The 18,242-nt window shown below is 40.7% G+C and overlaps 1 protein-coding gene across 3 annotated transcripts in view; it reads left to right on the forward strand.

Moving 5' to 3' along the window:
* TMCC3 (transmembrane and coiled-coil domain family 3) overlaps positions 1–18,242 on the forward strand; it is a 132,604-nt gene that overhangs the window by 79,625 nt on the left and 34,737 nt on the right. The window contains exon 1 of one of the 3 annotated variants that reach the window (XM_071423278.1): positions 8,613–8,846. The exons of the other annotated variants lie outside the window; for them this stretch is intronic. Within the exon in view, the coding sequence (XP_071279379.1) occupies positions 8,769–8,846 (78 nt within the window). The 5' untranslated portion in view covers positions 8,613–8,768. Of the gene's footprint in view, positions 1–8,612; positions 8,847–18,242 lie in introns of those variants that run through there. 3 annotated transcript variants of the gene reach the window in all.

The raw sequence follows: 18,242 nt of genomic DNA on the forward strand, positions 1-18,242 counted from the left end.
ACTCAGACGTATGTATTTTCGCAATGTAATAATTTATTTTGTTTTGACAGAAATAGCTCTCACCTGCACCAGCTCTCAGAGCAGCTCACTGTTATTGAATCTAAATTACAAGCCAGCTTTAAAGGATAAGATTCTAGACTAAACACAGGCGTTAAAGGTACGCCTCTCTGCCCTGATAATACATACATGTGTAGCATTACAGGCTACTAGCCATCAGTTCTACATACTAACTGAAGCTGTGTCAGCCAAGCAGTCAGTGGTTTTTGCTGCAGCTTAAGTACATAGTCTGAATACTCCTCTGCCCAAGTTACTGCCTGTGGACAGCTTGCATTGGCTGCTTCCACACTGATATCACCAACCAGCCATTTCTTTTTATGGCCCTGAGGCCTTGGATACCTTCCCATGCCCATAAATCCGAGGACACTGATGTCAGCTGGTGGCTGTGCTGGGGAGGCCCCACCTGGGACTGGGATCATCCTTCACCTCGGAAAGGGGCGTGTGTGGAGAGCACCCTTTTGTACCTGCTGGCTGGTGCTGGCTGTGCATTCGGCAGGGCTGCAGGTGTGTGACCAGCACGGCTTTGCTCACCAGCTAAGGCAGAACCTGAGACTTTCAGCTCAAGCAAGTCCTCGAGCCATGCCTAGAGGTTCAGTGTAATGAAACAGAACTGCTGAAAATGGTAGGTTATTTTTGTGAAAACTTGTGGTAGAAATGAAAAATAATTTTTACTAATATTTTCCTGTCAGTTTTCAAACTGGATAAGGTTTATGATCTGATATCTCAAAGGAAGAAGATGTGAGAAAATGAACTGTTTAGAAAAAAAGACAACCTTTCATTGTAAGAAATGCCAGATTCTGGTGAGTGTAAATGAAGAATACAGTCTGTTGTTTTGTGGTTGTATCAGACCTCTATGATTGAAATGCTGAAAATCATTGGAATTAGTAAGGGTCAGACTTGCAAAGTAGAATCTGTCAGGTCCCATGTGATACCACTTTTTTCTTTTGTCTTAACTTGCATAATAGGACTTTTTCTTGGCTGTGCTACTTTGTTGTAACTTTTGTGTACCTACGCCCTAGAAATCTTAATTACTATTGATATATGCCTTGTTGCTTTTATGGTCTTTATACTGCTATTAGTTTATATATTGCACCAATACTTTCTTCTGAGACTCCTAATTCACAAGTGTTTCAAAACCTACGTGAGGTAATCTGTATTAGCACAATGAACAAGCTGGAATATGAAATTTCTCCTTTAACAATACTTAAAACAAAGTTATTGATAAGGTTGTGTACATGTGAGACATAAACACACAAACACAAATAAATTAAGGGAACCTTGTAAAAGAACACTGGTAGGCCTATGACTATAACAGTTTTTTCCTCTCTTTTGATATTTAAGCGTTTGTCTGTGAGATTCTTGTTGATAACATCATGCCTTTATACTGTCTGGGCTTGAAAATTCTGATATCTGTAAAATTGTGAGCCTGAGGTGGTTACAAATCAGAAGTGGGGAGCTACTCGTGGATGAAGCAGAGGCAACTACTTTGCAACCCTCCATATCAGACCAACCCAACCCAGCTGCCAAAACTGGTTTTGTTGGGTTTTTTTTTTAAGGCAAGAAGAGAGGCAGCTTCATTTTTCAGTGACATTTGAGGCCAGCGGATGAAGAGGATATTGGTGGGCACTGAAAGGGAAGAGGATTTCAGTTTATTCCAGCCCCAGAGCAGCCTGTCTGCTGCAGGGTGTCTTGTGTCCTGTCAGATGTCTGTGGACATTGAGGTTCTCTTTCCTTTTGTTGGCTTAGGATTGATTTATGTATAAATGCTTCGTAGACATAGCTGTATTGGTAAATAAAAAGAAATCCTACCCTCCATGCATGTAATTCTAGTAAGAAAAGATTGGTTACAGTTATGCTGGGCATAAAGGCAATAATTTTGTTTCAGAAAATTGCATTGCTACATAGCAGAATAGGAATTTTTATTGGGAGATGTTGTGTCTTTTCTGTTCAGTTCTCTAGTGATCTCATGCTGTAATATTTTCCAGTAATGGAAGTTCAGGGGGAACTCCCCCTAAAATACTAGGACTCTACTGTGTCAATACAGCTTCCAAAAATATTGCAGAATAAGCTGCTGCTTATATATTCTTGCTCAGCTCAGGTCCCAAGGATAAGACAATGGTACTGTGTGATATCTCATATAATTCATTGGTTGTATAAGAATAAAGCAGAAGACTTCAGTTTGTCAAAGACTGTCCCCCAAATTTTGTAATGAAAAATACCTTACTAAATCATGATTTTAAAAGCCCCAAAGAATCATTATGAATATTGTTTAAAAAACACATTTATTTGTTTAAAATTTTATAGTAATGACCCAGAAGTGGCTTCTTGACATATTATTGTATTTAGATATGTAAAGGTAGTGTGTTGCTAGATACTTTAAAAAATGGCTGATACTCATGTATCTAGCATAATAGAAATATCTATGCTATGCTCTGGAGTTTTTTTGTTTGCAATTTCTTGCCTTTAAAATATTTGTTGTTAAAATCAGGTGCTTGGAAAATTTCCTCAGTTAGATGAATTGTAGGTCATGAATTGTAGATCATCTTTTACATTCGTGAGGGAATTTGAACTTCATGTCGTTGTAGCTTGCATCTCTGTAGATAGAGTCACTGTAATAAAACTCAAAGGGCTATGTTGCAACAACTCTCACCAGGACAAGGTGTAGGCTTACATGTATAATCATTAATTTTTCTGTCCTCTCATAACCCATCTGTGTTTTCTGGTTGACTGGCAAGTGAGTCCTAATTCTGCATCTGACTTTGTCGATTGATATGGAAATAATTGATGTCACACATTTAGCATGACATGACTTATACAGAGCCACCACCATGCAATGTACCTCATAGATGAATAAAAATTGACAGGTTCCTATCCAGCACTGTCTGCTATCTCTGTGTGCAGCCCTCAGCCACAAACTGAGCAGGGATTCTGTGCAGCTATGGCTGCAGAGCAGTAGAGTGAAAGCTGCTGTGTATTAACTTACAGAGCCTTTAGGAGCTCAGATGTCACCTACCCAGCTACATGCCACCTCAGGGGGACTGCAGGCGCTGCTGCTCACAGAGTGGGTTAGGGTGGCACATTCCAGGAGCAATTCCTGTGCTCATGGCTATGTCTAGTGTGCTTGTTTTAATTTGAGATAAAATGTTGCCCTGATATAACCACAAGAATATGAAGTAATAGGAGATTCAGACTGGTTGTCTTCTGGCAACAGTGTGAATGGTTTGGATGCAAGTTCATATTTGTGTTTTGGAAGGGGGTACACCTTTATGTGCCAGCAGGCTGCAGCTGTTCGTCCTGCATGCCTTGTGACAGTGTCAAAGTGGCTGATTTGGGACTAAGAGGCTGCATACATTCATTCTCAGGCAGCCACAAATCACATACTATGAGGCAGAAGAAAATTTGTAAGCTGATGAGCAGCAACCATTCATGTTGCTAGAGGGAGAATTCTCTACTTGCCTCTGCAATATGGACTATCTTTAATGTAAATAGCTGGGCTCCAGGCGAGTTTTGGGTATACAGAACAGTTGGCATTTCAGTCTGCTACAAAGGTGGCTCTTACTCACAGCATTTGAAATGCAAAACACTGCCACCATCTAGTAGGTACTGTTTGCACTATCGCTGTCACTCAGCAGCAGCAGTGAGGAATTATGTAGCTGAATTTTCCTAGGTTGTATGAGAATGAGGAAAGGCCTGGAAATTGCCTTTCATCACACAGCAAGGGACACACAATAGTATGCAGGGAAAAGGAAAAAGAAGGAGAACTTCTGTTACCCTGAACTGGAATCTTTTACTTGCTTCTCTATACTTCACTCCTTATAAGTGCATCTCACTAATATATGAAAGTCTTTGTTTTGCAGTTTCTTGCTGTGTAGAAAATGTATACTCACAAAGTTTCCAGAGCTATTCTACTGTGAAAGCAGATAAAACATTTGGGACTATTGTGATAGCAGATAAAACATTTCTTAATCAGAAGAGGACATTTCTTAATCAGGAGGAGAGGGGTTAATTTAAAATTTTATTTTGATATCTGAAAGTTTATCAGCATCTTCTGAATGCTTGTTAGAACTTGGCAATACAATCTGCAAGTCTTAATGTGATCCCATGGTAGTTTGTGCTGGGTACAAACCAGCAGAGTATCTCCTTTGCTGTGAGTGTGAAAGGCTCATGCTTTGGCAGAGGAACTGGGAACTGTGACAGTGCACTCAGGGCTAACTGCAAGACCAATGCCACTCAGCACTATCCCACTTGACCTCAGACTTGGAAATGACTAACAGTCTCTTTTCACGTAGACCCTTTCCCTGGAGGCTGGCTGATGAAAGCTTTTGGAAAAAGATTTGGAGGACAAGTTAAAAAGTCTCTCAAAAGAAGTCCCAGTATCCTGTTTAGAGTACAGATGTTACCATTGTGGGAAAAGGGATCTTTGTCTTCTTCCTGATTGTACCTTTGCCAACATACCTTTGACATCAGATATTTAATTTCTCCCCATGAACATTAGAACACAACATTCAATAACAGCACTTGAAATTCTGGAGTTCAAGGTTCTCCACACGAGAAAGGTGTGCCATGCTTCCCCTTTTGCAAATAGGGTAGTAGAAGTCCAAAGAATAAAAGTAAATTGCCAAGACTCAAATTCATGATAAAACGGGAAAGAGAATGGGACCAAACCTTGAGCCAGCCTCCAAATGAAAGAATTTCCATGTTTTCCACCTCTATAAAGGTCCCAAAAAGGGTCTTTTTTGTTACTTCCCAGTATGTGTGCGTGACACCATCTAGGGGATTGTATTGTGTGGGAGTTGGGTTTTGTTAGGCAATCCCAAAAGTGCACTGGCACTTCTGGTCCCACCATGGCCTATGCAGAAGTCAGCATGGAAAATTTATAGGTTGTAGGTGGGAGTGGTATGTCTGCTGTGCAAGCATTACACATAGTCATGGGGCAAAAAATGGATGGCAAAGATGCAGTCTCTGAAGAGAAGAGTGAGACAGGAACCATCTTGGGAAAGCTCAGGCTCCAGCTGATAGGTCTCCTTTGGTCAGTGCCTCTGCTGCGCCTCCAGAGATTTCATTTTCCTAAAACATGGCAATACAGGCAACTGCAGTATTGATGTCTGTCCCTCTGAAAACTAAATACAGTAGTGAATACTCTTGTACAGTGATCATAAGTCTTTACTAGACCTTCTGCTCCTAATAGGCATCACTCTTTAAAAGGTCACTTTAATAAGGTAGGCAAAATAATGTAAATACCAAGAGTTAAGCATTGTGGATCGAGCCAGCATGCTGAACTGAGGGGAAGGACTGGAAAAGAATGGGCACTGACTGCTGGGCACTCAGTGAGGGATTTTGAGGCATTTGAACTTTAAAATTGGCAAAATGGACAGCTGGAATGATTTGACATTTTATCATTAATTTAAGCAATAGAAATTAATGTTTAAAATGCTTTCAGAGAAGAACTAAGGATAAGAGAATGAAACTGGACGACCGTTTCTATCTAAGTCGCTGTGAGTCCAGCTCATGCTCTTGCTGCTATCTGGAAGAATTTGCTCTCATGGAGTTAAGGTTTAGTAGAGAGCAGGTGCAGTGTGTGGGAAGAACACTTATTTAAACTCTGTGGGCTTTTGAAAATGAGAGTGAGAGAAGTACCCAGTGAAGCTCTCAGTAGTACTGTGCTGTGCAGTATTCTGCCACGTTCAGGGTGTCACGTCTCTGTTTTGGAGTGAGGAAGGAGAGCTGTACAAACCAGCTGTGTGTGTAAGAGGAGGGCAGGTGGTCTTTGTTCAGCCAAGCCACATGAAATGCATTCTGCAAATGTGCCATAGGAAAAGAACCTGCTTCTGCTCCAGCTCAGGAAGGACCTAATGGCCCACGTGTGATACGGAAAGATAAAGGGGGGAAAAGAGCAGCCTTTGGTCAGAGAATTGCATTGCACCACAGTTTGACATAAATTCTGAAGACACAGATGATTTAAGTCCAACATATGAAAAGAACATTTCTTTAGATGTTGCACCTGCAGACACTGTCAAAATTACAATGAATTACAATGGCTCCTAATTCAGCTTGTGTGGAAGGACTCTCCTGACCCATGGGACAGGTGTCTCCACCCAAGCAGCTGTTTGTCCTCCACTATACCTTGCTGCTGTGTGCAGCAGTTGTTCCCAATGAATTGGCTTGCTGTCCTGTGGTCACAGCTCCTCCAGGAGCTGCCAGTGCCAGGGCTTTCACTGCTGGCACAGGAGCTGGGAGCTCCTGTTTCTGGTATGCGCCACTGAGAGCAGTGCCCAAGCAACAGATCCACAGGTTTGCTTGGAAGGTGTGACTAATGCAACCCTGGGGTCTTACAAACCAGCTATACTATGTTCTCTTCTTAGAGGCTACATCAGGACAGAGCTTTCTTTGTAAATATAGTACTCTGCATGTTGATACTACCTCTAAATATATATTGCATATTCCTGCCTCTTTTTATCTTCAAGAGAAGTTTCACCATTTTGTGGCTAGTCTGCTACTACTATTTAAATAAGGCTGATATGTAAATAAAACTCTTAAACTTTTGAATAAAGTATGATTTATAATAAGCCTTCTATTACTAAAACATCAAGCAGTTGCAGTATTTTATGTGTCCCTATTCCAACTGCTTACCCTTTCTATGCTTTGATCAACTACATCTGGCAAGACTTTAAAAAAACCCTGAAAGTTTCTGAGGAAATAAGGGTGTTTCATCCTAGGTGCTGAAAACCACACATTCCTGTTTGGAAATGTGCAATTATTTCTTCAGTGAAAACCCCAAGCCCCACAAAATTTGCCTATTTAATTTTTTACTCAATTTACCTCCAGAGTTCCTCACTCTCTGGCACATGAATTAATGTTCATGTCTGAGCTGAAGGACTGAAAAAAGTTTCTATTTCTGCTTTTTTCCCAGCAGCCTTTTAACTTCAGCTAACTCATTCAGCTTCATAAGAAGTATAGGAAGGGTGGCAAGTCACCATCTGTGTGCAGTATCTAGTGTTAGTTTGGTACTTTGAATACTGCATTAGGAAAATAGTGCTTCCTTTAGGAAACCCACTCATTGTTTACTTTGGGATAACTTTGTTAAAACTGGTGTTAGAGTTGAAGATGAAACATCTGCCAAGAAGGTGAGGTCTCGTAGTATTTCTTTTTATTTTAGAATTCCAGGTCTTTTATTTATAAAGACCTCATTACTTTAAAACACTATCAAGGTCCTCATGTCAGATAATTAACCTCTGACAGTACTGTTATGTTGGAACATATGATTCCAATAAAACAAACAAATGGCAACAGGGAAACATTTTCTTAAAGCTGCAAGGTCCTCCTAGGGTAGTTAACTATGTTGATATTTAAGTGTGTTTATATACCCACATGCCTTGGGACTGTTGCTGTCTCCAGCTAGAGAAAAAAAGCAGTGTGAGTTGTACATGAGCATGAGAGCAACTGTACCTAAAAGGTGAAGTCCTGCTACTCTTGCAAGAGTTGGCCTGAAGGAACTCCATATTTACTTGTGTAATAATTAGCGGTGGTAACTCAACAAGTATGTTTATTTCAGAAAGGAAAAGAAATACATTTCCTCTACTACTTACTGATTATAAAACAGTATTTTACTTGCACTTTTCAGTGGATTAAAATGTGTTAAGTGTCACTTAAATGCATTCCTCAGCATAGAAAATCTGAAGAGGAATGTGAAGATCAGTCAGAAGCTCCACTCAACTCTTAGGAATTTAAGTGCATTGGCATACACATGCCCTGGAAAACAAGTTTTCCTTGAGCGTTCAGAAGTGTGGTTTGAAGCTCCCCTGTGCCAGGATATTGAAGGATTTATCTCACATAGGTAATATGCAGAAAATGGGGCTGAATTGGTTGCTGTGCTGGTCTACTGAACACTTTGGAAAATTCAAGCTCTGATTATTTAGTTGGTTTGACAGAATGTTGATACAATTTTATTGTGAAAGCTTATAGGTATCAAGGGCTTTCAAGCAGCAGTGTTGGTCCAGGGTGCCTTAGGCTGCCAAAGTCAAAACCTTACGAGTGAGTCTGCCCAAAACTGACAACACAATGCTTCTGGTTTCTTCCTTTCTTTCCCCTTTGGACTTCTGAACCTTTAGGTTCACAATATGCTGCGCTTTGTGAGGTTTCACAGTGACCACAGGGTTTAGGTTTGTTTTATGGCAAGTCGAGATTGCTTGATGGTAACTCCCTCCAAGACCTGGATCGGACCCAAACCAGCGGCAGTCAGCGGGAGGAACTGTCATCCCTCTGTTCAGCCATTTCTCTGGGATATCATCGTGTCCCAGCTCCGGCTGTCACCTCAGACAGGACGGCCTTGAAAATTAAACAAACGAAGGGACTTCTGGCCCAGTCCCTCTGGCTAAGCTCTCTCCCACCTTCATCCCCTCGCAGGCGTCCTTCCTTTTTTGAAGGAGGGGGACACCCCAGCCGGGCCCCCCTCAGGACCCGTGCGGCGGGACCCGGAGCGCGGAGGGCCCGGTCGGGCCGGGGAGCGGCGGGGCGGCCGCGGTGCGGGCGGGGCCCTGCGGGCGGGGCGTGCCCGGCGCTCCCGCGCGGCGGCGGCCCCGATCCCGCTCCTGATCCCGATCCCGCTCGGTCCCGCGGCCGCGGGGCTGGTGCTTGGGCAGCCCTGGGCGGCACCGCGCCCGGCGTGGGGCAGCGGGCAGAGCAGCAGCAGCAGCGCAAACACACGCACAAGCATGCCGGGCAGCGACACGGCGCTCGCCGTGGACAGGACGTACTCGGACCCGGAGCGGCACCGGCGCCGCAAGACGAGGGTAAGGCGGGAGACAGCCGGCGAGCCGGGGGGCGGCGGCGCTGGGGCTGCCTGGGCGATTGGGGTGCCGAGCTCTGACAGGCAGCCGCCAACCTGCAGCACTTTCCCCGTGAGGTCTCCGCGTTTCCTAGGCTGACGATCTAAAGGGAAGGTTTTTTCCTATGTGATTCTTTCACGTTCATGCTCTGAACACTTTTTGGTATAGGAAAATGAAATGAAACTGGATATTGACTTCATAGAAACCAATGTTCGAGGTATCCCCGCAATCGAAACCAGAGGGATACAAGTGTAATAGAGAACTTACTCACCAGAGTCAACAGTGCCGATGATTTAATGCCGCGAATCTGTCTCGATCACAGTGGTGAATACTGGGGCTTGGTTCTGTTTCTCAAGGTTTGTTTAATAAACTCTGGAGCAGGTGATTGTATCTGGCAGCAGAGAATTATTATGGTTCCTTTTATGAAGTTAAAAGAGGGCTGTGGCAGGAATGGAACTTGACAGAAAAAGTGCACCTGTGTGTTGTAGGGATAAAGTAAGAATATCATATCCATAATGTATGGCTTTATGAAATAGTTTTTCTTAGTCTCCTGGCAAGTTCATCCTTCTTTATTTTAGTGTTTTGTTTATATGGTATATATATAAACATAAACATGTGTAGGCAAAGCTGTGATCCTTTTATGTATTTAGTGGCTTTTATGGTAAGTGTTCTGTTGATGAAGGCACTTTGCTTTTTAGTTTAAAGTTCTTACCTAAATGTTCAGTTCAAAAACATGTAAAAAGTGGCTCTTTCTTCCCATGCACTGCAGGAAAGGAAAAACAAGGTTGCTCTAGCTGACTTGGGATATTGGCAGAAATTCTGTTTTCTTTTCTGTGCTGAGATCCTGGGTCAGACAACAAATGAACTTTATGGTTGGAAGTGTAAGAATCAACTATTTGTGAGGCGAGATCTTTTCTGGGAGGTGACTGGGGTGAAGGTTTTGGGTTTTGGGTGTTTTATTTTCCAGTACTGCGCATTAGCAGTATTCTCCATCCTTCTTGCCCATTAATTCACAGTGATGAAAAGGAGATGGTGTGATTCAGATTGCTTCAGAATAATGAAATATTTTAAAAATAGGTAACCCTATACACTGTAGCATTACTACTGGAATCTACAATGCTCTTCACACTGTAAGGTGAATATGACACATGCTAGTCATATTTGAGTTAACAGTCATGCATTTCCTGTGTTCTTCTCTGTTGAAAGTTGAACTCATTAGTTTCTCTTTCGTTGGTCTTGCTGTAAGAATAGTCACTACCTACCTAAGTGTGGCCACGGAGAAAAGTTGCATATCTTCATAATTTTTGGCATATTTAAAGGTTAAACTCTACTCCCTACTCTAATTGTTTTATTTAAAAGTATAAAGTATCATGGCTAATGCTGTGTTGTTTATTGTACTTGTGTATTGACATTAAAAAAAAAAAATCTCATGTTTAAGGCAATTTAAAAATAGCATCAGTCTTCTGTCTGATTTTGGATTTCTTTTAATCAGAATTAGTGTCATCTTCCCTTCCTGTGACCATGAGGGCTGGAAATACAACTCTATACAAGTTTAGAGTTGTATGTAATTGTGATGCTCCAGGGTTTGGGCTTTACAAGTTGTGTCAAATATCACAGAACTTGTAAAGTAATTGCTAGGTATGGTAGCAGCATGTTGTATGTTCCAGATGATGGTAAGACCTTGTATTAAATCTGTTTGTGCTTAGTCCAGACAAATTGGAATTTTTCCTGGGTAAGTTGCTTGGATAACTTCAATGTTTCTCTTACTGCCTTAGCCATAGGGGTAGAAATGGTCACGCACTGGAGCAGCAAGAACTGGTGCTATTATGTAGAAAAAAAGCAAGAAATTAGAATGCTGGTTTTTATTTAGAGACTGAACAAAAATCATCAGAGCAGCTGAAGTTAAAGCTGCCATTCTCGAACATGGATGGAGAAGAATAATGCAGTGCATGGACACAACAATACAGAGCTGGTGGTGGGATTCTCAAGAGCCTGAGCAGACTAGGGAGGCTTGCTGTGTGAAGAATGCCTTGGAGCTGGAATTGGTAGCAGGATAGGACATGTTGTAAATAAGGTGAGATCCATTTAATAAAGTCTGGGGAAAAGAGAGGTGTTAAAGTAGAAGCTGCATCTCCTAGTCTGTATAAAATAGGCTACTGAGTCCAGTTTTTAGGTGATGGATGTTAAAGGAATTCTCCAGCCTATAGGTTACTGCACGTCTTCCAAGCCCAGCTAAGGATTTTCCTTATGAGAAAGTGACACCTTTTCATTGGACAGGTAAAATGACAGTTCCAGAATTGCTATTGTGTATACTGTAGGAAGGCATCATTAAATTTAGTTTGCAGAAGTGCTGGAACAGTTTACTGTAAATACAGCCTTCGGAGTTTAAAATGTAGAGTCCAAGGGGATTTAAATATTTTTGCTGCAGCCAAAAAGCTTCTTCAGTGCATTGCAACAGGTCTGCTCAATACCTTCTTCTTTGAGGCCGTTTGAAGTGTAAGATATTGTGGGTTCTGCTAATAATTCTCCATATGTCACATTTTGTGTGATGTTCCCAGTGGCTGAACAAGAGGAAATACTTTATTTAGGTATAGTTGGATCATTCTTAACTTAGGAAAGTCACTGCTGCTGCTGAAGGCCAAATATTTTGAAGGAGAGGCTGTTCTCTCTTCTTGGATGTTCTCTTCCTTGGATGAATCACGAGAGAGTCCAGCTATGCCATGCACAGCAGTACTGAGTGGGGTGTAAAACCACTATTACATGAAGTGTAATGGATTTAGTGCCTTACAGTTCTGCTTTTATGTGATGGGTACAGATTTATAGCCATGTAGTTGCCTTAGTTCTGGAAAATCATCCATCTCCAGATTAGGAAGGGTGCCCTTCCAGGAGATTTTGCCTGCCTCTCCTTGCCAATAGTATCTGGTCACTATAATCTGGATTACTGCAGATCGCTCCGGTGGTGCAGGTGAAATCCATGGACAATACAGCCATGCAAAACATTTCCTGTCTTCTCTGCTAATGCCAGTTGCTGCAGCTTCACTGTGCTTAACATCCACTTCTAGCTGATTCCTGCAATGCTTCAAAACAAATCTTTGAAAAACATTCAAAATCAGGACCTAAGATATGAAGTAGAACAATTTGGGAACAGGAGTTGCATTTTTAGTTGTACTGAACAAAATACTGCTCTTGCTGGAATGTAACTGGCAGGGTAGTTTAAAAAAGTGTCATAGTGCTTTCTTAAGGAACTTGATTTTGCAGTAAACATTGTGGAAGACTAGGGTGTTCAGATTCTGCCCACACTATATTTCTTGATCAGTAAGTCCATGTAGAGGTCTATGCAATTGCAATAGTTCACATTCCTGAAGCTCAAACTGGCCTAGCTATGCTAACCCGTGCCTCACTGTGCTGACTTTTACTTCAAGAGCACTGTGTCAGGACTGCCTTTCAAGGCTCTATAAGGGTCTGTTAAAGCTATCTTTTTTCTTTTTTTTTTTTTTTTAATCTGTTGATCAGGACATTGCTCTTCACTCTTGATGTCTTACCCATTACTGAACAAGAACCCTCTGCATTTCATCATTTCATCAGGACTATAAATTTATATGTATGGCTTTGGAGGAGAAAAGTCCTTTTCCAGTACAACTAAAACACATAAATTCCTTAACTGCAGCCCATCAGCAGTCTATGTAGAAGTCTGCTTGCTTTTAGCAAGTACCAGATGCGTTTGAGAAGTCCCAATTGATTTCTTGCACATTGGAGCTTATTCAGAACTTTCTTTTTATTAGTGGAAAACAGAATTGTAAAAAGCCTTCCTTTATCTGAAACAAACACACAAACCTTACCTGGAACAGGTGTGGTTTGTTTATTAATGAATAGAGAAACTAATTTCAAGCTTCTTGTTCTTTCAGCCTTAGTGATACTAGCAGCAGAATCAGTGTTTTTTTTGGATTATTTAATTCTTACGTGATCATGCATATAAAAGGCTTACACTAAAAAAAAAGCCCAGAAATTCACTTCCTTTCTACTGATGAAAAAGCATTCTGTGGAATGTCTCTTCTCATTTTCCATGTCTCTCTTATGATCCTTCCCATTGATCTTGTCTATAGGCAAGGCAGACTTTAATAATCCCTCCTCATATGTGTGTCTTTCTAAGCCTCTAATCACTTTCATCATCTGTCCTTGAATTCCCTTTATTTCTTAAAATCTTCAGTAGGTTTGGAGGAAATGACATAAAGGAACCTAAAAGGATTAAAAACAAACAAATAACCCCAAACAGAATACTCCACCAAAACAAACAAAGCAAACAAATTGAACAACAAAACCCCACCAAGTCTAACCAAAACAAAAAATCACTCCACCCACAGTTTTAGGAGATGGGGAGATTTAATCTCCTGGTGTTCTTTTAAATACAAAGATCACTGTGGAAGACATGCCTGTTCTGGGCTCTTTTAACCTGTAAACAAACCTCCCTCTTCTTGTGCTCTAAGACCTTACACACACTTTTGCCCACAGTTCCCTCAGGTTTGGACATAAGATAAAAATAATTTCATGAGACAGTTTTACTAGGACCTCCAAGCTTTAGTTTTAAATCTACAGTGTAATTAGAAATGTGTGAAACCTGTCAAAAGGTAGCCTGCATGATCCAGGGGAACTGGAAATAAGAAAGACTGACTAGTTTTTTAGAACTGAAGAAAAGCCTGGTTTGTTCATTTAAAACAGTAAACTGTTGATTATTTTGTCCATTTAGAACTGTTTAAGAAACTTCTTACTTTTTTATTCCCTAGTGCCAGAAAGGAATATTAGAAAGTTTCCAAAGTTGGGTTTTTTGGTTGTTTGGTTTTTGTTTTTTTTTTTTTTTTTTTTGAGTTTTGGGATTAAATACACCTAAAAGCTAAAGGGCAATGTTAGGTCAAATGAAACAAAAGGGAAGTTGTTTCTGTGCAGCTTAGTTTAGCATTGCTGTGCTCCCCTGATCCTGCAAGGTGAACCTCTTTGGTAGTCTTATAGGCTATAAAGGTTGTGTTCTCACCCACTTCATCTTTTCCCCAACCCAATAAGACAGTTTTAAACATTAAGTAGAATGGAGGATGCATCTTCTTTCTAAGGTTTAAACTGATTTTAAGTTTGGAATCTTTATACTTAGACCTTTCATAATTTTTGGTTTTCACCAGAAGAATTCACATCTCTGAAGACTGTAGAGACTTTCCTTTGTTGTGCTGTTGATCCATCCTCATTGCAGTGGATGGTATTGCTTACAGGACTGGGGATTTCTTATCACCTTTCAATGTTAGGTATATGTAAAAAAGTCACTGGGGGAAAATTGCCAGCCTTCTGATTTGCTTTCCTTTTGAAGGCCGTGTAATTGTTCTTCAGTTGGGTTGCCAGCAGTGATGCTGGGGGATGGCACGAGCTCCAGATCCCTGCCTTGCTTGTTGTCATCATCTCCGTAGGTAAGGCTTTCACTAGGCACCGTCTAGGTCTGCACAGGGGCTGAGCCTTCAAGGTTTTGGTGGGTTTGACATCTAATCTTGTCCAAATTTAAAAGATCCCTGCTGCACATTGTCCCATTTTGGTTCTTTTGGGAACATTAGCAAGTATGCAGCTTTCATCTTCATCCCCCACAGTAAGTATGATTTTTGGGAAGGACTTGTGTGGGAGATGAATTTCTATGTAGTGCTGAGGAATGGTGAAACATAATTCTCCCTTTCCACTTATATATCCAGGTGGAGAGACTTTACAAAAGAGCATTGCAGTGTTTACTACTGAAAGTTTTCTGTTCTTCCCTTAGTCTGAAAGAGGGAGGATTAATATGCAAGACACAAATTAATTAACCTGCTGATCTAAAGCCTTCACATATGGGACCAAAAATGTACTGGAATGTCTTGAACCTTACCAGACACTCAGCAAGTGAGAACTCCTCTAAAGCATTTGTTACTGTAGAAAGCTGAAATTAGGCTTTTTGTTTTCAAAAAAAAAATACAGAAAAGCTTAATATTAAGAGCTTGCTCCCTTCATTATTGTCCTGTTTAGGGGTTGCAACTGGATAAAATTTCAGAGAGCAGAAGTTTTGGAAACCACTGGTACTAATATTTTCTTACTTACCTCTGTATTGGACAGTGTATTTCAATGGACCTTTGATATAAAGTATTAAGCATCAATTCTTGATAATTCTCTGTTAACCTTTACTATAGTAGGTATATTTTCCTTGGCTTTTCCTATTTGTGTACAGTTTGTGTACCAGTTGCCTTCCTTGTAAATATTTGTTTCAGTATCTCTGGATGAAAAAGTTATGCTGGGGATGCAAAGAATTGACAGTGTACTCTTGAATTAAAATGAATCTGTGATTCAGGTAGTGCTGAATCATTTGCAAACTTCTGATTAACATCAGGGGCCTATGGAACCAATATGAGATGAATTAGAACAGACTTATGGAAACTTCTCTGTATATTAACTCTTCTTTACAGGATGGGAGATGTTGCTTCCAGTTGATATTACAGTTTCCTTTAGCTTAAACTAGGATGGTGTAGGTGGGTTTTTAACTTTGTTTTTGCTTTGTAAATAAATGATCTTGTAGTGGGTTTGGCTAAAAATGTATGGAAACCTGTTTAGTTTCCTGGCAAAACTGTGATAAAAAGAACAGCCACTCTGTGTGCATCTAAGGACTGCAGCAATTAAACACTCTAATTATCAATGTCATGTGATTTTTTTTCTTTTTTTTTTTCTTTTTGGTTGAAGTTAGTAGAAGCATGGCTTTCAAAAAGGCTATGACATTATTGGCTTCTCAAGCACTGAATAAGATTTTTTTTTTTAAATTGACTTGCTCCTCCTGTTTAAAGCAAGCCTTTGCATCATGATGAAAGTTGGTGTTTTAAAGATAGGGAAGATGGCAATGCTCTGGAGTAAGTTTATGTATACAACAGGTGTTGATTTGTAAGGTTAGAAAAAGCATTAAGTAGGGCTAATGGAGGTATAAGACTTGCATTCTTAAATAAACAAACCAAACCTGATATTGCCTACTGCCACCTAAAAAGCAAGTAACACAGTTTACAGGAAATGTGAGGAATTGGGGTCTTGGGATTATTGAATATAAGGGAATTTCTAAGTGGGCTTTAAACTAGACTACAAGAATTACTGTTACAAGAAAAGAAGCCTTGTTAGGGTAAGTTAATTTAGCAGGTTTCTCTGGTTTTACTGCATTCACTCCCTTTATTCCAAGTTATTCCAGTACCTGTAATACAGAAATTAGAATTCAGCTAGTGCTCATTGTTCAAATGCAAAATGATATAAATATGCAGAAAATGTGCTGCTTTATACCAGCATGTCTGTACAGGTGAGTGATGTGCAAAGATCAAACTGACAGACCAATTACAACTGACTCTTAACATTTTTCTAATTCAGGGCAGTAGAGCTTAATGTACTTTAAGTTTGCTGAGGACTTGCTAAGATTCACTGCTTTACCCTCACTTCCTAGGAAATTAATTAATTCATATGAAATGGGAGCTGGCTGTGGGACTGCAGTGGGCACTGACTGTGTTTTGGATGATTGTTGACAAGAAGCTTTGGTTGAAGGTTGCAAGGACAGGTGGAAGCTTTGGAACCGAATAGGATCAAACCCAGTGCTAGTCTGAAAGAGGCATTTAGTGTTAGAAGAATTAAATTAACAGAGCTTATTAATAAGAGTTGCCTAGGTCAGGTGTGAGGACCTTTCTTACCCAAGAAAGACCGAAAAAGACTTGACTGTTCACTCATTCACAGCTGCTTCTCCAGTCTGCAGCACTAGCTCTCAGCAGCTTTGGACATGTTCAGGGCAATAGCAAGGAAAGGAGAAGATAGCAGGGAAACATGATGGAGAGAGGAACAGAGGTGGGATTTCATGTGCTTAGCCTAAAATGGATTTGCTGCTCAGAACAGAGCCCACTCCAAAGGCCAGGTGTAATTTTCTTTTCCCCCTTCTTTAGTCCACACAGATGACTTGAAAATAAAATGTTTCAGGATTTGATATTACTTCAGCTACTGATACACGTGCATTATATGGGATTGTGTGGCTCTTACTATGTTAGGAATCTTTGTTTTACTAGAGCTTTCGGCAGGAGTAACATAATCCTGTGTCATGGCTGTCCCTGATACGTTTTGTCAGAATAGTAAAGTGTCTCTTCACTTCATCAGGTTTCTAATTTCTGTCTTCTCCCATGCCTATCCAGGGAAAGAGCCTATCTTTTTTCATTTCCCTCTCCTGACATACCTTTAGGGAGAAGTCTGACTACATCTTGTCACCTGTATCCAGTCCTTTTTTGGAGCAAATTACAGAGTTTCACCTTGATGAACAAAAGAAGAATTACAGCCTTCTCCTAAAATAAGAGTTTAAAAGATATTCTTAATTGTCTCTTTTAAAGCCAGATAGTAAATGTCAGCAGGCTGATTCAAGCTGCCCAGGCTTTGGGTCTGCTAAAATGGGTCCACAGAAGGTTTACAGCAAGTTTGCCACACTCCTGTGTTGTTGTCCTGACCAGCTTTCTGTGCAGGTGTCTGCAGTGGAACCCTTTCTTCACATTGAAGAATTGCTGCCGTGGGTGACGAGGCCCTTGTGATACACAGCATCATCACAGGCAGGTGGTGCTGCTTCTGGTGAGGGCCTGTGATCTACACAAGAGTTATGCTCTTCCTGTCCTGGGCAAGAGATTTAGATTCAACAGAGACATGGGAAGGCTGGGAATGAGAGAGAGAGCAAAAGCATTTATAAACAAGACCTGAGGAAGATTTAAGAAAAGGGTAATAGTGAAGACAGTGAAAAGTTTGACAATCAGTGAGAGGGTCTCCTCTGCTTGCCAATAGTTACATGAAGAAATTTTGAGACTGTCTTTGTTGGCTCTTGCATGTTTTGTTCCCATAAACTGTATGGATGTGGTTAAGAGTAATTTGTCTTGGGAAGCACCAAGGAGCATTACTGTCTGTAAGAGCTAGGTGTTTATTGCTACTCATAAAAGGAAGTGTGCCATTGTCAGGTTATTCCTTTGTGTCTTTCCAGTGTTAACTCCTATGGTATCCTCTCTCTAGTGCAGAGAGAGATCCTATTGAGCAAATCTTCTGTTGCTGGTATTTAAAAAACTGGTTTTGATGCTTTTCTACCTGTGGGACATCATTGTGTCTTGCAGCATAAATTTAACGTAGAAAAATCTGCACCCATAGCTTTTATGAGCTTTTGGTTTTGCCTTCAAGGAACTCTGTTTCTCTTTTTTCACCAGATAACCAGAAGGGCATCAATACCAGCTGAGTTCAGGAGGGTGAATTAGACAGGACCTATGACCTAACAAAGCTTGATCTGAAAATGATAGAGGGAAATCTTTGGTGACCTCCATAAAACTC

Source organism: Agelaius tricolor, unplaced genomic scaffold (assembly GCF_023055355.1).
Source record: "Agelaius tricolor isolate 1412-34295 unplaced genomic scaffold, bAgeTri1.0.p SCAF_3, whole genome shotgun sequence".
NCBI classification, from domain to species: Eukaryota; Metazoa; Chordata; class Aves; order Passeriformes; family Icteridae; genus Agelaius; species Agelaius tricolor.